This window comes from Diabrotica undecimpunctata, chromosome 3 (assembly GCF_040954645.1).
Source record: "Diabrotica undecimpunctata isolate CICGRU chromosome 3, icDiaUnde3, whole genome shotgun sequence".
Taxonomy (NCBI): domain Eukaryota; kingdom Metazoa; phylum Arthropoda; class Insecta; order Coleoptera; family Chrysomelidae; genus Diabrotica; species Diabrotica undecimpunctata.
The window spans coordinates 175,773,296-175,793,106 of NC_092805.1; the positions used below are offsets into that span (position 1 = coordinate 175,773,296).

Consider the following 19,811-nt stretch of genomic DNA (forward strand, 5'->3'; position numbering starts at 1 on the left):
TACCGAACAATTAACTTCTTAAACATTTCTACATGTTGGTTTTTGTCGAAATTAATAAGATATTAATATGATTTATAAAATATATTTTTGCATGCTATTGCATTTTGTGTATGAGGTTGATCCTGCGGTGGTAGATACTCCAAAGTTGCGTAAGTAGATTTTTGTTATATGCATTTATTTTTTTTTAATCGTTCCAACTCGTAAAACAGCGAGAACTTTTGTGTGATCGTTGTTTTATATAATCCGTTATAACAAGAATTTGTCCACGTCCAGAAAAAATTTTATTTTTCTCTATTTGTTTCAATAATTGGGGGAGAGAGATATAATGATATATGATAATTTCTTCTTCCTCCTCTTGAGAAATCGAGCGATAGTTCTTCTACATCTGGTGATTTGTGCCTTGCTGCTTTAATGACTCTTGTGCCCGCCATTCTACTGATGTAATTGTTCCATTCTTTTTTTTTCTATTTAGTGTCTAGTTGTTGATACCCTGTACATTATATTTTGTTCTAATTTTGTCACTCCTTATTCGGTCTCTCAATGTGTTTCCTGTAATTCTTCTGAGTATTCTCACTTCTACTGTTTCCAGCACTCTCTGTATTTTGGTTGTGTCGGGTCTTGTTGCTGATGCACACGTCACTCTTGGTCTTATACTGGCCTTATTCTTAATTTCATGTTACAGTTAATATGTCGGTTACGCCATATAGTTTTATTAAAGCATCATGTTAATCTATTTCCTCTTTGAGCTTAAACTTTTACTTCTTTTACAACGTCTCAATAGCTGGACAGTGTAATCCCTAGGTCCTTTATTTCCATTACTTGTTCAATCGACTTCCACTTTACACCTTTTTGGATTTTTACTGGCTACTGTTGTTCTAGTTTTCTGAGCTGAAATCGGCATGTTAAATTCTTCTGCTCTCGTAGAACTTGTTTGTGCTCTTCTAAAACTGTAGACTAGTCTTTGAAGGCTATCTTTATTTCGGGCTATCAATATTGCATTATCTTCATAACCGAAAATGTTAATTTCATTTTTCCCCATTCTATATCCTCTTTCTTTATTGACTCTCTTTATGACTTCATTCATAGGTATATTAAATGGCAGAGGGCTTAGTGAATCTCCCTGTCTTATTCTATTGCTTGTATCTATAGGCTCCGTAAGTTGTCCATCAATTTTAACTTCCATATTATTGTTTCAATAAACGTTTTCAATTGTTTTTATAATATCTAACGGAATATCTTTATTATACAAGATATGTATTACATCTTTAAGTCTCTGTCAAATCTTCTTTAAGTCGATCAAACGTAGGAATTCGAATTCATTGTATTCTAATGCTTTCTCTGTAATCTGTTTAATCGCGAATATTACATCTGTACATGGCCTTCCCGTACTGAATATTTGTTGCTGATCTGCTAAGTTAATGAGCTGATTTATTCGTTTTTGCAACATTTTAGTTTGTCAGTTTCAGAGTAGTCCTTAGCAAATTGATACCTCTTGTCAGTTGATCCACCATACTTCAACATTCCATTTGATATCCCATCTTTACTTGCAGCTTTTCTGTTCTTTAGTTTCTTCAGGAAGGTCAGGAAGATTATGCATAGACCACATATAAACACTGGAACAACTGTTGAAAAAGAAAAAAGCAAAAAACAAAGATATACATTTCCAAGGTCATAACTATGGGAGGCAATGTACAAATTAGAAATACAGACGGAACTCATAGAAGCTACAAAAGCTCTGTATAAAGAAAATAAAGTGTCAATTAAAATAAGAACAAGAATCATTCGAGATTTCACCACAACAAAAGGACTTCTGCAGGGTTGTTCCACATCTCCAACCCTATTCAAAGTATACTTTGAAAAAGCCTTGACTACATGGAAAAGAAAATGCGAAAGTATGGGAGTATCGAGTAAACAAAACGAATACTTATATACCTTAAGCTTTACAGTCGATCAAGTAGTGATTGCACAAGACCAAGAAGACCTTAGTTACATGGTGAAGAATCTACAAGAAGAATATAGCAAGGCTAGCCTAGATATTAACCTCGCGAAAACAGAGTACTTATCTACAAGTGAAGAAGACATAGAAGATCTACAGATTGACGACAACGTAACAATCAAAGGAAAGGATAAATTCAAATACTTGGGGTTTATAATCACGACAAAGGCAACAACAGAGGAAGAAATTAAGCAAAGATTAGGACAAACAAGAACAGCAATTCGACAACTTAACTCAGTATGGTGGGATAGACACTTAAATATGAAGACAAAAACATATATTTATAAAACATTAGTGCGAAGTATCATGACATATGGGGCTGAAAATTGGATTATAAACAAGAAAAACAGCAGTAAGATAGTAGCAACAGAGGTGGAATGCCTTCGAAGATGCTGCAGAGTAACAAGAATGGATAGGAGAAGTAAAACCGAAACAAAGAACATCAATAGAAACAGACATACTGACATAAAGAAAAAAAAGACTAACGTAGTATGGACATGTAAGAAGAACTAGCGACAGCAGATGGATAAAGGGAATAACCGAATGTAACCCCATGAAAAGGAGGAAGAGGACGACCCCGAAGATCCTGAAGGAACGAAGTAGACGACGCCATGGGTAAGAGATGCCTAAACGATTGTCTACCTAAAATACAGAAGCCTACATTGAGCATGAAACCTATTGTGTCCTCAATTAACGCTCCCAGCACCAATGTTGCAAAGTTGTTGACAGATATCTTGTCTAAGTCTTATGATTACAATATTGATTTTAATGTAGTGGACTCTTTTCAATTTATTGAATTTATTCATGAATGCCAGTTACCACAAGGCTACATTTTAGTAAGTCTTGATGTAGTTTCATTTTTTAACCAACTTCTATCTAGCTCTATCCAAACCGAACTAACCTGTTTCTTGGTGTGTGCAGAATTATTACTATTATTATTATTAATTAGTTTTTGATGATAAATATTATCTACAAATATTTGGAACACCTATGGTTTCCTCTATCTTACCTATTCTCGTTAATTTTGTTCTTGAGGACTGAATTGTAGACCGATTAAGCTTATTGGATTTTCAAATCCTTTTCACTAGGCGCTATGTGGATGACCTAATTTTAGCATTACCACTGGACAAGACATGGACCACCATGTCAGCTTTCAACGATTTTGATCCTCATTTAACATTTACAGGCTTAATATCCAGTTTATTCTTTATGCAAACTATTCTTTCTGAGACATATTTACAGTATTCTACCTGATTTGAAAGTTTCTGATTTACTAGTTTTCGCAATACTACTTATCTAACATAATTTGACCTTTTCCCTTTTTCTTTTGAAGTGCACACATACCAATATTTTTCTCTCCAAGTTTATTGGTCATTTCTTGTTCTCTTGTGATAATTTCAGAATGCATACATTTCAAATCTGCTCTAAATATAATATGCACTGTATTATTTTATATATAAATGTTATTGATTTCAGCATCGTATTTTAAAATATGTCCCCAATCTGCACCGAATTTAGGAAAGTGCATAAAAAAATCAGTAGAGGAACTAAAACCACTGCTAATCAAAGGAATACCTGATCTAGACATACCTAGTGTTGAGCCCCTACATATACCGGAGGTGATTATCGATCAAGGATCGGGGCCTGTTGCGCTCAAATCTGTCTATAAAGATATTAAAGTGTATGGACCTTCTAAATTTATCATTAAGGATATTAAGTAAGACATTTTACTTTAGTTTATAGAGTTTATTTCTCCGTTCTCGTCAGTGACAAAATTAATTTGTTTTTAGAGTGGACTTAGAGAAGGATAAAATGAGAATTAGATTATTTATACCGCGTCTTAAAGTTATCTGCAACTACAATATGGAAGGAAAAATCATGATGATGCCTATATCTGGCTCAGGAAAAAGTTCTTCGAATTATAGTAAGTATTTTAATATATTATTATTTCAATACATCTGTCCCAACATTAGTTGGTAGTCTCTTGGTCACACTCTTCACAGATTCTTTTTTATGGACCATCACAGAACTACACCATATGCTTTCTTAAGATGAATGAATGCCATATGAAGCTTAATTTTAGTTTTACCATTACCGGTGATGTAACTGATATTAGGTACTCTGTAGAGTCTTGAATATTTTGGTGCCAGCTTGCTGCTAAATGCTTCGCTAGCCAAGGGTAGATGGTGTCACTTTTTCATGGCCGGACGCCAGTGTCTTCACATTAGATCGTAGCGTTTCATCTGGTCTTCCGAAGCAGGTCCCATGAGTACTTTTGCACCGTAACATGTTCATTTCGGTTACCCATAATGTTCTTTGGAGTGAGCTGGATAAAACATTACCATATTTTTCTGCATAGGTCTACACTTCTCTGTGTCAAGGAGCGACATTAAATCATCCACCAGAAGTCACCACAACAGAGGAAAAATCACTACCTCCGTGGGCACCCCATAGCTCACGGGTTTTAGTTAAAATCTCTCCTTGCCTGTTAGAATTAGCCCATTTTCAGCATTTATCCAGTACCATATATCTCTTTTGAACCTGATGAGAACTTCTATATTAACTGATTTGAATTACTGAATATTAAATGTGCCTTCCATATCTATAAAGAAAATTTAATGAAATTATTAATGGAGTGACTAATTTTCTGAACTATATCGTCCAGTACTGTTTCTGTTGATTTTCCTTTTTGATATTTATGCTGATTGCCAATGAGAGGATAATTTCTCCTTAATATGTCTATCAAACATTTTTTCTATTGCCTTCAACAGAAATTATGTAAGATTAATCGGACTGTAAGAATTGGATAGGGCATTGTCTTGTCGTCCTATTTTATGAATGTACACCACCCTTACAGTTGTCCAACCTAGTGCTATGCTAGTCCTAAAGATCTTTGTTAAGATGTCCAATTCTTTTTAATAATCGGGCATCCAATATTCCATTCCCCTGGAGATTTAAATCTATCAAAGTGATTTATGGTCCTCTTTACGTTTTCCGGTTTGATATTTATTGTAGAAAATTCCTAATTCCATTCCCAAACATGGGCAAACATTCAGAAGAAACGTCATTTTAAAATAAAAGAAACTTATGTTTCAGAGAAATATGTCAATTTGAAAAAACAAACACACTATTTCGTTTAATTTTTTATTTATTGAACATGAATTTTCATAAATAATGTTTCGTTTGTTTTTATTAATATTAAACATTTTGTAGCAAATATCGACGCTAGCATTACGATTCGTGCTGAAAAAATAGAAAAAAATAATAATGTATACTATAATGTCAAGGATTTTGACATTAACTTCGATATAGGAGAGGCTGAAATTCATTTCGACGACTTATTTAATGGTGATAAAGATTTAGGCAAGTATTAAGGCTATTTATAAATGTTTTGCTTAAAATTTTCATTAATTATGTAAGAGTTGGTGCAAAATTTTCTTTCTAAAAGTATATAAACTAAAACCATTTTAAACTTAAAATAATCTTCTGAAAAATTCATCGTACACCGAAATGGAGAAGGCCACACAAAACTACAGAAGAGAAATAAATTTTGTAATTGACTTTTGAAAAAAAAAACAAAGCTTTTGTTTATTTTATTTAGTATCTACATTGTCTTTTATTATTTTAGGTGAAGCAATGAATATGTTTCTTAATGACAATTGGAAGCAAATTGCAAATGAAATCAAACCTGTACTCGAAGATAACATAGCAATGATTTTCAAGAAATTCGCCAACAAAATATTTCATAAATACCCTAAAAATGTTTTATTGCCAAAATAATTTCACTACAGAAAAAAATGCAAACATATTTTTATACTGTATTTGTAGAAAGTTTCAATAAAAATATATAAAATGTCTTTTTAAAATTAATCAATTGAGTTGTTGATAGAACAGATATGGAAAAAAATTTTTGTGTTGGAAAATCTGCTTCTACATAATTGCAGTGAGTAATACTAAAGTCTATTTGGCACTCCAAAATTAAGTAAATGGAACTTTGAATTGTGAATCTAAGTAATGTATTATATTTGACACACAAGCAGGCAACATTAAATACATTATGTATGGAAAAAAACTTCAACTGGGTTGGAGATTTAATAGAAAAATTGTTAAAATCACATGGCCTGACATAATATCCAGCAAATAGAAATGATTAATAACGCTAATGAACACTCTATTAAAATAAGAACAATTTGGCCAAAATATGAGAAACAGAAATATACTTTATCTGCTAATTGTGGAAATTATAGAGCCTAATGCTGCTCTGGCATACAAAGAATTTCTTGACTGGTAGGCTAAAGGCATACTAAAATTTTTAGACAATATTCACAATTTTTTTATTACTATTTTACTTTCTATATATCTTATTCTTTTTATTGTGCAGTCTTCAAGAAAGGTTGGTGATCACTTCTTTAAATGCCTCCCCATCTTCTGCAACATAAAATATCTGTTCAACAACATTGAAGTTGTAGTAGTTTCTCTGATATACCTCAGCCAAGATTTCTTCTTTCTGTCTTCTACTCTTCCTTGCATGATTTCATGTAGTAGAGTGTATTTATCGTTTCAAAATATGCGGCCCATATACGATGTTTTTCTATATATCAAATACAAAAAATTTTTTATGTATACTCAAAATTTATTTAGGAAACAAAGATATTTGAAAAACTAATAGAAAGAATACTAAAAATAAATAAACTTTAACTAAAACTGCAAAAATAAAAGCATAAAATCATTTACATAAATATAATTGTCTTTAAAAAGCAGTTAACTAAAAAATTAAATTACTATTCACACAATATGTTCTAAGTATTTATTGACCAGGTCCAGATAGTGACTTATCCATAAACTTCTTTTTGGCAAAGCACAACCACCACTTGCTGGGTTTTTTATCATCACCAAAGACCTTATCACAAACTCTCATTCCAACTTCCTGTCTGAGTTGTGTCAAATATGCCTTCAAGGCATCAGCATCATTTTGACTTGCTGGTTTACTAAAATGAAATAAAAATTTATTCTATCTTCCAAATCGGTACATATCAATCCAGTAAATATTTATGACAACTGCTTTGAGTATTTTTGATTGCTTTTACTTCCCATTATGATAAAATAATTCTTTTGGCCATCTAGAAATTATGCCTTGTAACAATAATGAGATACAAATAGATTGCAGAAAAATAAACAAAGGATATACTGATTTGGTCATCTCATAAGACAAACTTAACTGCTAAATAATGGATTATGAGACATGAACCAAGAGAAAAAAAATAAAAAAGCAATTTTCTCTATACATGTGGATTATTGAATTGTTTGTGGATAATTAGTAAACTAATTTAATATTTTATGTAATTAAGTCATACTGAAGATAATGATAAACAAACAATAAGTAGGTTATACCACTATGTTATATAATATTTTGAGGGATCATAAGAAGCAAATTCACGGAAATATGTGGATTGGATTAACAGAAATTCCTAATAGCCGCACGACATGGGAAATAAACAGTGGAAAATAAAAACCTTTTTGGGTAGTGACATAACTATACAATATTGATTCGCTGTATGATTTGAAACAAAAAAACTAACTGTGCATACTATAGTTTACAGAATATTGGTGCAGTAATATGTAGATTTAATTAATAAAGGGGATAAAACATGGAATAATGACTGAGAAATGCAGATACTCACAAGGAAAAAGCAACATTAAATATGATAGTGCATTTTCAAATTATTTGTTGGAACACAATATACATACCTGTAAACTGAATTAAGTGGAAAACCTGGATCACCTGGTATGTCAAACCTAGATATGGCAAGGCTTCTCATCTCGTTCTGAGCTTGAACTTTAGTACTACATTTCTGTAGCTTCTTCAAACATTCTGTTATGTAGAGAGTAATGTATATCAACAATCTATCAGCTTCTGACTAAAAAACAATTTTTCTTTTAATTAAGATTGATTTAAACATCTCTTTCGTGATAAAAAGTAAAGTAATAAAAAAACTTACTTTAATTTCATAGGTTCTGAAGAAAACATTGGCTTTGAAGTAGAAGAGTGATTCATCAATAATATCCTGTTCTTGTTCATTACTTTGTATGGGACCCGGCCCTTTGAATCGAGTCTTTATTGGTAGAATTGCTATGTTGCCGACAACTGAGGAGGGTTCCAAAAAACTGGAATGATAAGCCTAGAAACAGAATAATAATTAAACATTTTTGTAAGGATTAAAGGACACGCCCCATTTTTATAACTCAACGATTTCTCAAAATCCATATTGTATTTCTTACCGGCATTTTTATTAAGTTTTACGTTGACCCTTATTTACATGCGAAATATTTTTATAAAAAAAATTCAGGAAACAAATTAAAAAACTACAATTTTTGTTGACGTTGTTTTTAAGGTTAGCGATTAATGTTAGCGTCTATATTCTTTGATGTTAGTGAGTGGTCTTGACGTTGACAGTTCTCAGGTTACATGTGTCAATCAAATCGTATACTACTGATTATGCAACTCATGCACCATACAAATGTGAAATATCTGTAAATACGGACTTTATTCTGTACTAACTTGCAAATATGAAATAATTTGACTATACTAAAACATTTGGAATGTCACTGCTAGGACCTTCATATTTCTTAGAATCACCTCGCAACTTAATTTGAATTTGTATTTGCCAATGCAGACAACATTTACCTAAATTTTTAAGTGTGTATCTGATTTCAATTTTTCAAATTCACGAAATAATAAATTGCAAACGACAAGCTATTAAACGTTTACAAATTATATATCATGTTCACATATTCTAAAAATTAGTGAAACTTCGAAGACAGCAGAAATTATAATCGTAAGATAAGGAATTACAAAGGATATCTTATTGAAACTGTTTTTTTGTGACATATCTAAGTTAAATATTATGGTTATATGTGGTTAATTAATATTACTTAACTTTTATATGTATTTTTGACGTTTCGACTTCCACCCCGGAAATAGAATTAGAAATAGAATAGAATACACACAAAAAGGTGTATAACCTCAACCTCCTTATTTACTTTTTAAAATTTTTTGAAAACCATTTTTGGAGTATAAATCGAAACGTCGAAAACAAATATAAAATGTAATTTTCATTAGGTACTAGCAATCGTGGCTTAATACCATATAAACATATTTATCGTAGATAATGCTACTATAATAAACTATATGCTACTTATATCTATTATATTATAATATTCCCGATAATAGCGATTCATCATCAAAAATTACGATTTGTTTATATTATAAAAAAAATCGTAATTTTTGACATTAATAGGCATTCATTACTTCGTTTTGCTGTAGAGTTGGTTGCCGACATCGTAAAGGATTTCTGTTGGAATTTATTATTATCGTTGATTAATCAATCCCACATGAGTAACTGGTTTTACTATTTTTAACAGACATGACGATTTAACTCATCGTGTAAAAAAATAAATTTCACGATTATTTGAAATCATAAATACTCACTAATGATTTTGGATGTGTGGTTGGGATATTGACTCTGAAACATACGGTTTCATACGCCTAAACACATTTGATTTTAATTCATAAAAAAATTATTAATTGTAAAAACAATATAAATAAATTTAAAAAATCTGCATTATACAATTTATAAATAATTATCCTCTTACAAAAAATCACATAGGTTACTACTTCGCGTCATGATTTTGGTATCGAGTATTTATTTATAAAACATTAAGTATATAAAATATATTATCAATTTAATTTGTTCTTTAAATAGATTTCGTTTTATTTCAGTAGCTGTCTTTAACCACATCGTCATATGAAGGAGGGGGTCCTTCGGTTGTACCTTAAAAAGAACAAGAAATTAATTTTTTATTTTAAAAACTTGGTATTTACACACTTACCATTGTTGTCACCAATAACGGTAAATCGATCATTAGCCAGAGGCGCAGAAGGTGGAAGAACAGGGGGATAAACGACTAAAAATGTCAAAAATTAGAATGTTTACAAACGAAAAATATATTTTTTTCAGCAATTTTTTTTAATTCTTTGAGTGAGCAATGGTCAGTAAAAGAAAAAAGTAAAAAGATACTAATAAGACTGTTGACCGGTCTCATTTGCGACACACTTTAATTTATAGTACGTTACTTTATTAGAAAGTGCATTAATTTTACCTGGGGGGGCTTGGGCTACAGGAACAAAACTATTTGAAGGGTTATTAATAGCAAGTTGCATTTGATCCGTCATGTATACAGTGTTCCCTAATTTAATAGTAATTTCAGCAACCATATTACTGTGAAATAATGGATAAAGCGCTTGCACCTAAAACCAGAGGATTTGTTGATAACTGTATAATTGAAAATTTATGCGAATATAAAAGTCTTTTTAACAAACAAATATCTTTAGGTACTCTGTTGACCTGAACAGCAACATTATTGAAAATGTCTCACAATTTTATTTAGTAGACCAGTAATAATTTTTTAAAAGATAAATCTGCATGAAAATTTTTGTAACTTACCCGTAATGAACACCATTGTGTAAATAATGTACATTTATTAAAATTAGTTATTATAGCAGTTTCAGGAATTTTTAGGCTAAATTTATGAATTTTCCTGCTTCCTTGTGCAACACCAGATCCTTCTGCTACAGCTAAAAGAACTCTATCGGTTTTATGCCTGGTCGATGGGGAGTAAGCCGTAAGTTGAATAGTCTAGAAATAGTAACTAAATAGAATAAAATAAAATGAATTGAAATTAAAATAAAATAAGCGAATTCAATGGAATCGAATAGAATTAATTGGAATCGAATCCAATTGAATGGAATAGAATTGGGCCGAATAAAATCGAATTGAATGAAATTGAATTCAATTGAATTCGATTAATATTAAATTAAATTAAATTAAAAACCATCGCTTCGTACGTAGACGATAAGGAAGCTATGCTTCCCCTCCTCGGTCACTCCTGGAGTACCACATCCGGTTGTTTGTCGTACAAATCACAAAATTTATTAATATTTACCGTGGACAGTTGTACCATTACGCTGCTAATTTCTGAATCCGATGTATTATTAATAAGTGCTTTAAAGTTTATCACGTCTCCTACTACATAGCTGTCCTTTTCTAATTGTAACTCCATAGTTGAAGGTTCTTTGGGCCAGCAACATGACCCTACTTCTTTGTTGACTTCAAGTGATATTGGTCTCTAAAACAGAAATATAACGAAATTCACAATATACTCTTAATAACAGGAGTTTTAAACCTTTTTAAAACACCCATATTTGTTTGGAGTAAATAATATTTTAACAAAGACATACCATTTGGTGTGTTGTTGGAGAATTTACTATAGGTGATACAACATGTAATGCAACGTCATCTTTGTAATCGAATGCAAACGGTCTATCCACAAAGGCGTGCAAAAAATATCTGATACTACCAAACTGATGTTGGTAAGAAGATGGAATAAATGCTGGAGGCAGTACATACGAAAAGTTATATTCGTATTTTCCAGGCCTCATAGTACCTAAAACAATAATTAGATAAATAGAAATTAGTTCAACAACCAACTATGTGTACAGTTCATGCTCAAATTATTGGACTCGCCATAGAAATTGCAGGTTTTTGAATTTCAAGCGCCTTCAAAGTATTTTCACAGTGATACAGATCTGTTGAATGGGTTGCATAAATATTGGTGAATAATTATGCTACATAATTAAGTTAAAAGTGGTGAAACTTTTTGATCGAATTGTCAAAACTTGGCACATGGCAACAGAATGTGCTAAAAGTATGCAGTAACACGACTTTTTTTACTTAAATTAGTGATTGGTGTTCATTTTTTGTAAAATTGCAGTGATTGATATTAGTCTATGAATTTGGTTAATTTCTAGTCATAAAACAATACGGGTAATCTCTGATTGGAATTTTTTCAGATGGGCAAATGTAAATATCTTTCTGTTGAGCAAATATCTTTTCTTACTGATCTACAATATTATAAAACGCCACATATAGTAAAAGAGAAATATCTTTTCTTACTGATCTACAATATTATAAAACGCCACATATAGTAAAAGAGAAATAGAAAGAAAATGAAGTATATCTCAATGTTTAGTTCGAAGGTTGAGTCAAAAAATAAAAGAAAAACGTCCTGTCATGTCGGTTCGGAAGAGTCGGTGAAGTCGCTTTCAGTCATCCCCAGAAGGCAACGAATTTTAAAGAATTTGGCTGAAAAACACAGCAGAACTACCCATAGAGATATAAGGAATAAATCGGTAGAAGCAGGATGTTAAATATCGCGGGACACTGTACTTCGAAATTTGTACAGCATGGGGTTCAAATGTCGCAGGCCAGTTAAGAAGCCAAAACTTACAGCACAAATGCTCAAGAAACTTTTAGCTATTTGCATAAAGACTAGACTATTAATGATTGACAAAAAATAAGTTAAGACAAATCATTTTATTTTCATACTTAAAAGAATAATTTTTATTCGAATTTGCAGGTATGCTTTAGTGATGAAGCAACATTTTAAATTATGGATCATAAGGCCCAATTTGCGCAAAAATGTACAGGAAAAATATCAGAAGGGATGTGTAATAAAAACAATTAAGCATCCCACATTGGTAATGATCTGGTCTGTAATGACTGGCAAAGGAATCGAACGTTTATGTGTGGTAGAAGGAACCATACGACATGATAAGTATAAAAGAGTTTTGCAAACAAGATTGATTCCAAAAATGAACTATTGGTTTGGTAATCGTCACAAGGACTTAATGCATGATGGTGCACCTTGTCATAATCTAGAAGGATTACAATTTTTTATTCGGGCAATAAATTCCTTTATTACCATGATCCGGCAACTCACCAGACATGAACTCTATTGATAATATCTGGGAGTGCCTAAAAAGGAAGTGCCGAGGAAGCAATAACAACTAAGATTTAATTAATAGGAAGAATTATTCTTCATTGGAACCATACTGACCATTTAAAAGAAGTAGCAGCAAGATGCATAAATAGCACTTCCTAAAGGTAAGAGTAATTTAACAAGATATTAGTATTGTAGTAAAATTGTCATATTTTAAGTTGTTTTTTGTTTAATAAATATACAACAAAGGATAATACTGTATGTAATATATCTAACGTCATTATAATTACAATTGATTATGAAACTAAGAAAATCAGAATTTGCTAAGAAGTAGGTATAATAATATGAGCATTGACTACGTAGCATTTGATAGCAAAGCTGATAATAAGAAAAAATATCAGCGCTATAAATATTGTTGTAATTAAGTTTATACGTATATAAAATAATGTACCTTCTTCAGCAAAATTGGTATTAGCCACCACAAAATCGTTTTGTCCATGAAAACGTGTTGTATGTTTGCCTCTGCGCTCGTTCCAGTGAACTTCTTCTCTTCCACGAAATTGGCATTGAATACCTATAACGATTGTTTATTCACAGTTTTATAGAAAATATATATGAATAGCAAAATAATACCCTTTATTATATTGAATTGATATTTCTGAGAACATAAAAAAGAGAATTCGATTTTTAAGTAAAAAATAAAGAAAATATGAAACAGTATTTAATATGAAAACCATACATATTATAACGAGCTATCGAAGAAAAACGCAATTAAAGCAGACCTTGGAATAAACTTTACTATAGCTTTTTGTCGTATCCTTGGGATCAATGGAATGAGTAACATCGAGCCGCAAGATCGATCACAGTTTATGTTATTACGTTAGACTTTTTCTTTTTGGCCACATATGGAATAATTGATCGACTAGATCACCCACAACGAGGTAAGTGTGTTTAGTTCATCTGGTCTGATTAGTTTTCTAACCACCAAAAACTGTCACAAATTTAAAGAAAATAAAATAGTCTAAATCACGATTAAACCCTTTTGGCTATTTTGTACCAAATATAGGAGAGTTATTTGTCAATAATGTAATAAAATGCATAAACAAAGTTATTCAAAGTCAAGCCATAATCGTTCGAAATCGCATTTTTTAAGAACATATTTATAGTCAATAAAAAAGTTTTCAAGTTCCTGTACAAGGATATGTTATAAGGATACATTTTGTTATTTTAGTTGGAAAAAGTATAATAATTACATTTATTAAAAATAACTGATGTGGAGTCGGCGGATGAAAACGGGCAACTTTTAGCACTAAGCCCTCCTAGGAAAAGAGCTGAAAAGAATCACATAGAAATAGAACCAAAGAAGTATTATGTGAATTACAAGATAATGATACGTTAGAGTTAATGGACATTCGACAAAAGGTTGCAGATAAAGTTGGATTTTTTCGAAAGTGTTTTCAATGTCTAAAGAATATAAAAGTACCCACACATTATCTGCACCAAAAACAAATCAAAATCGTTCAAAATCATTAGATGAAGTATATGAATTTGATATGATGATGTCTATTATAAGAATAAAGGTTCGTCAATATTTTTTCCGTAATGTAATTCCTACAATTGACAAAGTCCTAAGGAAATTAAATTTCAAAAACCTGGAAGAAACAGTTTGTTACTCGACAAAAATGAAATTGTCTATGGCGATGAGATTATTTGCAAAAGATAATACCGTATAGAGCTAAAAATAGAACTTATTACTTAGATAAAACTTGGATAAATGCTGGCCATACAAAATCAAAAGTTTGTGAATGCTTTTGTGACTTCTGTAAGACGTGCATCTTTGGATGGGCTGTAGACCAGCTTAACAAATCCCTCAGGTAATTCAAATTAAAACAAACTATATCTTTAATATAACTTTTAAGAAAAGCTAAAAGATTAATAATCCGTCACATCGAAAGTAAGTATGGTTTTGTTCTGGATGCACTGTGAGATTTTGACTCAAGCAAAAGTGAAGACTACCATGAGGAGATGGATGTGAAGTCATTTAAAAGTTGGCTCCAAAAGAGATTTTACAAACGCTGGAAAAAAATTCTGTAATTGTTATGGACAATGCCCCTTACCATTCCAGAAAATTGGAAAAAATTCCGATTATGGCTACAAAAAAGTAAGATATTCAAAATTGGATTCGTTCAAAAGACACATCCTTTGAAGAAACGCTGTTAAAAGTACCACTTTTACAAATTATTAAACAACATAAATGCGAACATAATAAGAACATATAGAATAGTTTTAAGGTTGCCATCGTACCACTGCGTGCTCAATCCAATCGAGCTTGTATGAGCGAAAGTCAGGATTATGTTGCAGCCAATAACACAACATTTAAATTTACCGACATTAAAAATTTATTCCATGAAGCTATGTATGCTGTAACCATGGAAAAATAGAAAAACTGCGTCAAACATGTAAAAGAAGAGGTGGAGCCAAAAATGTGGGAGTTGGACAATTTGATTGAAGCACAAATTGAGCCTCTCACTATTAACATTAATGATGACAGCAGTACGTCAGAATCTGAAGTTAAGAGTAAACTTGTTTTTTTTTCTGTATACTTTATTTTGTTGTTAATAACTCTCGATCTTGTAAATCATTTTAATATTTAAAAAATTGGTGTATTAAAATCTGTATCTGTCAAACGTCTACACGCCACAAAAAGTTTTATATTGTAACTTTAATTTACTATTCCGGCCCTAAACCAACACGTGTTTTCAGCGTACATTTGTTTACATCATCTGTAGTTTTAACCTGAGTTTACTATAGGCTACTACTGAGACGCAGAATAATAAAACAATTGTTATTTATTCTGTGACCGAGCCGTACACAATATCTATGTGATTCTCCGGCCTGTCTCAATTACGATTTCTTTCGACGGCTTTATAGTTAATAGTAAAAATGTAATATTTAGCACAAGAAACCAAGCTAAATTAAAAAAGGATATTATTATAGTAATATTTCCAATGAAATTGTACATAGTGTGTTTTACCTCTTATTCGTTCTTCCCTTTCGAATATGCATATTATTTGTCCCGATATCGCATCACCTGGACCAAAAATGCCTGGATTGTTTATAAGAATTTTGCACGACATAATCTAAACCTAAAAAATTTAAGATGACTTTACTAAAATTAAAGTATGTTATTATCTTAATTTTAACCCTCTATAGCCCCGTGTATACTCAGGGCAACAATGGAGTTTTTGATGCAGAAAACTTTTTTAAAACAATTTCCGACTCTAAGATGCCCTCTGTTGATTTCAGGCAACATTTGGTTATACATTTTAATATACTTAGTGCCATCTATGAACCTATGATGAAACCTATATGGAAATTTTTAACAGTATGTCAAATGCACATGGCTGCATTATTAGTTTGTATTTTAGATCGTGATTTATTGTTATAAATTGTGTACAATTTATATAAAAATACATAGAGGTATTATATCAGCATTTAGATATTAATTGCCGTTGAAATTTGTTTATTTTATTTTGTTGTTTCAGTACTGTGATAAAAAACAGGTATGTTGCTTTGAATCCAAGGAATCCGAAGATTATGAATTTGAAGAGAGTGATAATGAATTTTCCATATGTACTCAGATATCAATCGATCCAGGATTGGAAATGGAAAATGAAGACGATTTGTACGAAGCAAATTTAGATCAGGATACCAATTTAGATTTAGACCAAGATGAAGATGAGGATGATACCGATAAAACAAAAAAACAAACTGAACAAAATGTGTTCAAAAGGTCAAAAATGATCGAAAAAAACATTCAGTGGAAGAGTGGTTCCCGAACAGTATTTCCAATTCCAGAATGGAAAGGTAATTTACCGATATGCAAATTATTAGAACCGGAATCTCCTCTACATTATTTTAAAAAAAAGATATCTACCAATATGCTGGAAAACATAGTAGAACAAAGTAATTTGTATGCACTGCAAAAGAATATAAATAAACCATTGAATATGACACTAGCAGAATTAAACCAATTTATTGGATCTGTTCTACTGATGTCAATATATGGCTTGCCAAGGACAAGATCATTTTGGCAGAAGGAAACACGTGTTGCTCAAATAGTTGATACTTCTTCTTCCTATGCCGTCCCCATTAACGGAGGTTGACGACCACATTTTTAAAAGTTTCTCTGTCTTTTGCAACGTGGAATAATTCGTCTACGGTACATGTAGTTGACACTCTATCTAGGAATCGCTGTGAAGAAATAAAAACTAAAATTCATTTTAATAATAACGAAAATATGGTCAACAATAATGATAAGTTATACAAAATTAGACCATTCAACAACGGTCTATTTCAAAATTTTCAGAGTACTCCAATAAGTGAAAAATTGTGTATTGATGAACAAATGATACCATTCAAATGGGCACATTCTGTAAAAAAATATATGAAGAACAAACCCAAAAAATGGGGATATAGGCATTTGTTTTGTGTGATAGCAATGGTGTTGTTTATAACTGGGAATTATATACAGGAACTGTTGAACATCCTCTTCATTTACCTAATGTAGGCAAAAGCGGTAATGTAGTAATAAGATTGTATGAGATAGGCGAACCAAATAAATACTATAAAGTACATTTTGACAACTGGTTCAACAGCATTCAGTTGCAGATTGAAATGGAAAAACGTGGACTGCAATGTTTGGGAACTGTTCGTCCAAACAGATTGCCTATTTGCTATTTTTCTGATGACAAGAATATGAAGAAAAAGGGTAGAGGTACTGTAGAAGTAAAGCACGCTATAGTAGATGGCATAAGACTAACAGCGTTAAAGTGGTACGATAATAAACCGGTTCATTTGATTAGTACATTTGTTGGTTCTGAGCACTTCGTTAGTCAAGAGGTGGAATAAGAAACAAAAATCAATAATTGATGTATGCTGTCCAAATGCAGTGCAATTTTATAATAAATTTATGGAAGGTGTCGATCTTATGGGTTCACTAATTGCTCTTTACCGAACAGACATAAGATCTAAAAAGTGGTATCTAAAAATATTTTTTCACCTTCTGGATTTAGCTGTTGTTAATAGCTAGTTATAAAATTTTACAGGAGGCCTACGTTCAGCAGTGGACAAATATAGGCTAATTGATGAACAGCTGGTTGTTGTATCGTCGTGGTTGCGATTACTTTGAAATTGAAAAGAAAAATCAGTTGCTTTTGTTACAGTTCAAGTTCGACTTATGTAGTAGCGTACTGTTAGCAAGAACTGACCAGATCAAAAACAAAGGACGTCCCAGGCTCAGTGAAATTGAGAACGAAATTGTAAAAAAACGGAAGAGAGGACCTACTGCTATTGTACCACCAAAGGAAGTTAGGCTTGACCAAACCTCCCACGGGCCAGTATTTTCTGAAAAAAGGGAAGATGCAAAAACCAGGATGCTGTAACACTTCTAAAGTAATGTGCGATAAATGTAAAGTTGCTTTATGTTTTACAACTACAAATAATTGTTTTTTTGATTGACATAATAAATAAGTATATAACTTAATTCGTTAGTTTTTGCTGCCCACAGTTGCCTGACGGCAACACTCCCAAAACTTTCCCCAAACAAAATTTAAAAATCTAAATAATATATACAAATTAAAACATTTTCTCTTAAGTTTAAAAAAAAAAGTCGGGCAATAGAGGGTTAAGTAAACGGGTTTCAATTGTTTGTATATTTTTAAGATGTTTTTCACAAAAGTTCAGAAGAAAATATTTAATATTATACATTCAAATTATTTATATCATAACAAAAAAAAATATAATTATTCCGAATGAGATAACATACTATATTGTTTTATCTATATGTATCTATGACCAAAGAATATATGCTATAACGTTTACTTTATTTGTTTTATTATTTCATTTATTTATATTTCAGAATCCAAAAGTTACCATTAGTGTCTATTTATTTTTTGGTTTAGTACATATCAAAAAATTAATGTTTATTTTTTAGACAGAAAATGTACTTAGTTCGTCCCTGCATCACAGTTAGGTACGTACAGTACAGTAAACAAACATACATATCTATGTTGAAACATCAAATTCATTAACCATTGTTTTATTGATCTCGGGCTTAGCTTAATTTCTCTTATCCATGGATTACTCATCTATGGGATTACTTTACGAGATTAAATTGGGTTTGGTTTTGACTTTTGACGTACCTACCTACCTAGTCGAGTCGTCGAGTCGATGTCAAATGTCTACAATGTCATATTTATTGTAAACAATTTGTAAACGTTTTTATAAAATAAGAATAATTTATATATCTAGGACAAGTAGTTTTATTGGATTTTGGCCCGTTTAATTAGTTTGTAAGATATCGTACCCTTTTATTATACTAGTAACAAAAAATATTAAATGTTATAAGATGGTTTTTTGATAATGTAACAATTTGATACTGTAGAATATTACAATCCAAATTAATTCCATTAATCATTAATTCTATATTCAATTGCCAATTACATAATGTTTTATTTAAAGTAAAACATAAAGAAGATAGACTTTACCTGAATGTTAGCTTGTAAAATTGTAAAAAACAGAAAGTAAAATTACTTATTGCAACAATTCGACCCACAGTTCGAAATGGAAACACAACACTACAGACAGAGACAGCCAAGTAACACCAACAAATGGGTTTATGATACCATCAAAGAAGATAGACGCTTAGCTACAAAGACGCTTAGTAGACGATAAGCGTCTATATTCTTTGATACCATGTCCATAAATATAACGATGGTCCGGTCCGCCTAATTATCTAAAATATCCAACTAACAGGACCGGACCCGCTACAAAATGTGTGATTGAAATTAAAATTCAACATTAATACAGTCATATTTTCTTTCTTTATTTTTCTATTATTATGTAAACATAAATCAGTGGAGACTTATCTACTTTGTTCACTCAACCCAGTCCCAATTGTCTAGATTTAGTAATT

General features: G+C 31.3%; 3 protein-coding genes across 3 annotated transcripts; 1 reads left to right on the forward strand and 2 right to left on the reverse strand.

Annotated features, from left to right (window-relative positions):
- Positions 1 to 15: 15 nt before the first annotated feature.
- Positions 16 to 6,893, forward strand: LOC140437867 (protein takeout-like). The gene is made up of 5 exons (XM_072527658.1): positions 16 to 149; positions 3,473 to 3,713; positions 3,787 to 3,920; positions 5,210 to 5,359; positions 5,625 to 6,893. Exons 1-5 carry the CDS (start codon positions 68 to 70, stop codon positions 5,774 to 5,776), a joined length of 759 nt encoding a protein of 252 aa, XP_072383759.1. The 5' UTR covers positions 16 to 67; the 3' UTR covers positions 5,777 to 6,893.
- On the reverse strand, positions 6,723 to 8,426 carry Arpc3A (Actin-related protein 2/3 complex, subunit 3A). Its single transcript, XM_072527659.1, has 4 exons — positions 8,276 to 8,426; positions 7,996 to 8,175; positions 7,745 to 7,914; positions 6,723 to 6,984 (listed from the first exon to the last, which is right to left on the reverse strand). Exons 1-4 carry the CDS (start codon positions 8,279 to 8,281, stop codon positions 6,804 to 6,806), a joined length of 537 nt encoding a protein of 178 aa, XP_072383760.1. The 5' UTR covers positions 8,282 to 8,426; the 3' UTR covers positions 6,723 to 6,803.
- Positions 8,291 to 19,578, reverse strand: LOC140437866 (arrestin domain-containing protein 3-like). Its single transcript, XM_072527657.1, has 9 exons — positions 19,384 to 19,578; positions 15,870 to 15,981; positions 13,287 to 13,409; positions 11,295 to 11,500; positions 11,000 to 11,182; positions 10,501 to 10,692; positions 10,157 to 10,304; positions 9,887 to 9,961; positions 8,291 to 9,828 (listed from the first exon to the last, which is right to left on the reverse strand). Exons 2-9 carry the CDS (start codon positions 15,970 to 15,972, stop codon positions 9,773 to 9,775), a joined length of 1,086 nt encoding a protein of 361 aa, XP_072383758.1. The 5' UTR covers positions 15,973 to 15,981; positions 19,384 to 19,578; the 3' UTR covers positions 8,291 to 9,772.
- Between the last annotated feature and the right edge of the window lie 233 nt (positions 19,579 to 19,811).

What these genes read in the sequence shown, in the direction of transcription:
- LOC140437867 (XM_072527658.1), top strand. Translation starts at nt 68, where the DNA reads ATGATTTATAAAATATATTTTTGCATGCTATTGCATTTTGTGTATGAG. An exon ending in TTTATCATTAAGGATATTAA is followed by an intron (nt 3,714 to 3,786) that starts GTAAGACATTTT and finishes ATTTGTTTTTAG; the next exon opens with AGTGGACTTAGAGAAGGATA. An exon ending in AAAAAGTTCTTCGAATTATA is followed by an intron (nt 3,921 to 5,209) that starts GTAAGTATTTTA and finishes AACATTTTGTAG; the next exon opens with CAAATATCGACGCTAGCATT.
- Arpc3A (XM_072527659.1), bottom strand. An exon ending in TCAGAACCTATGAAATTAAA is followed by an intron (nt 7,915 to 7,995) that starts GTAAGTTTTTTT and finishes ATTGTTTTTTAG; the next exon opens with TCAGAAGCTGATAGATTGTT. An exon ending in CCACTTAATTCAGTTTACAG is followed by an intron (nt 6,985 to 7,744) that starts GTATGTATATTG and finishes ATTTCATTTTAG; the next exon opens with TAAACCAGCAAGTCAAAATG.
- LOC140437866 (XM_072527657.1), bottom strand. Translation starts at nt 15,972, where the DNA reads ATGTCGTGCAAAATTCTTATAAACAATCCAGGCATTTTTGGTCCAGGT. An exon ending in TAATGGTACAACTGTCCACG is followed by an intron (nt 10,693 to 10,999) that starts GTAAATATTAAT and finishes TACTATTTCTAG; the next exon opens with ACTATTCAACTTACGGCTTA. An exon ending in TGTAGCCCAAGCCCCCCCAG is followed by an intron (nt 9,962 to 10,156) that starts GTAAAATTAATG and finishes TGACATTTTTAG; the next exon opens with TCGTTTATCCCCCTGTTCTT.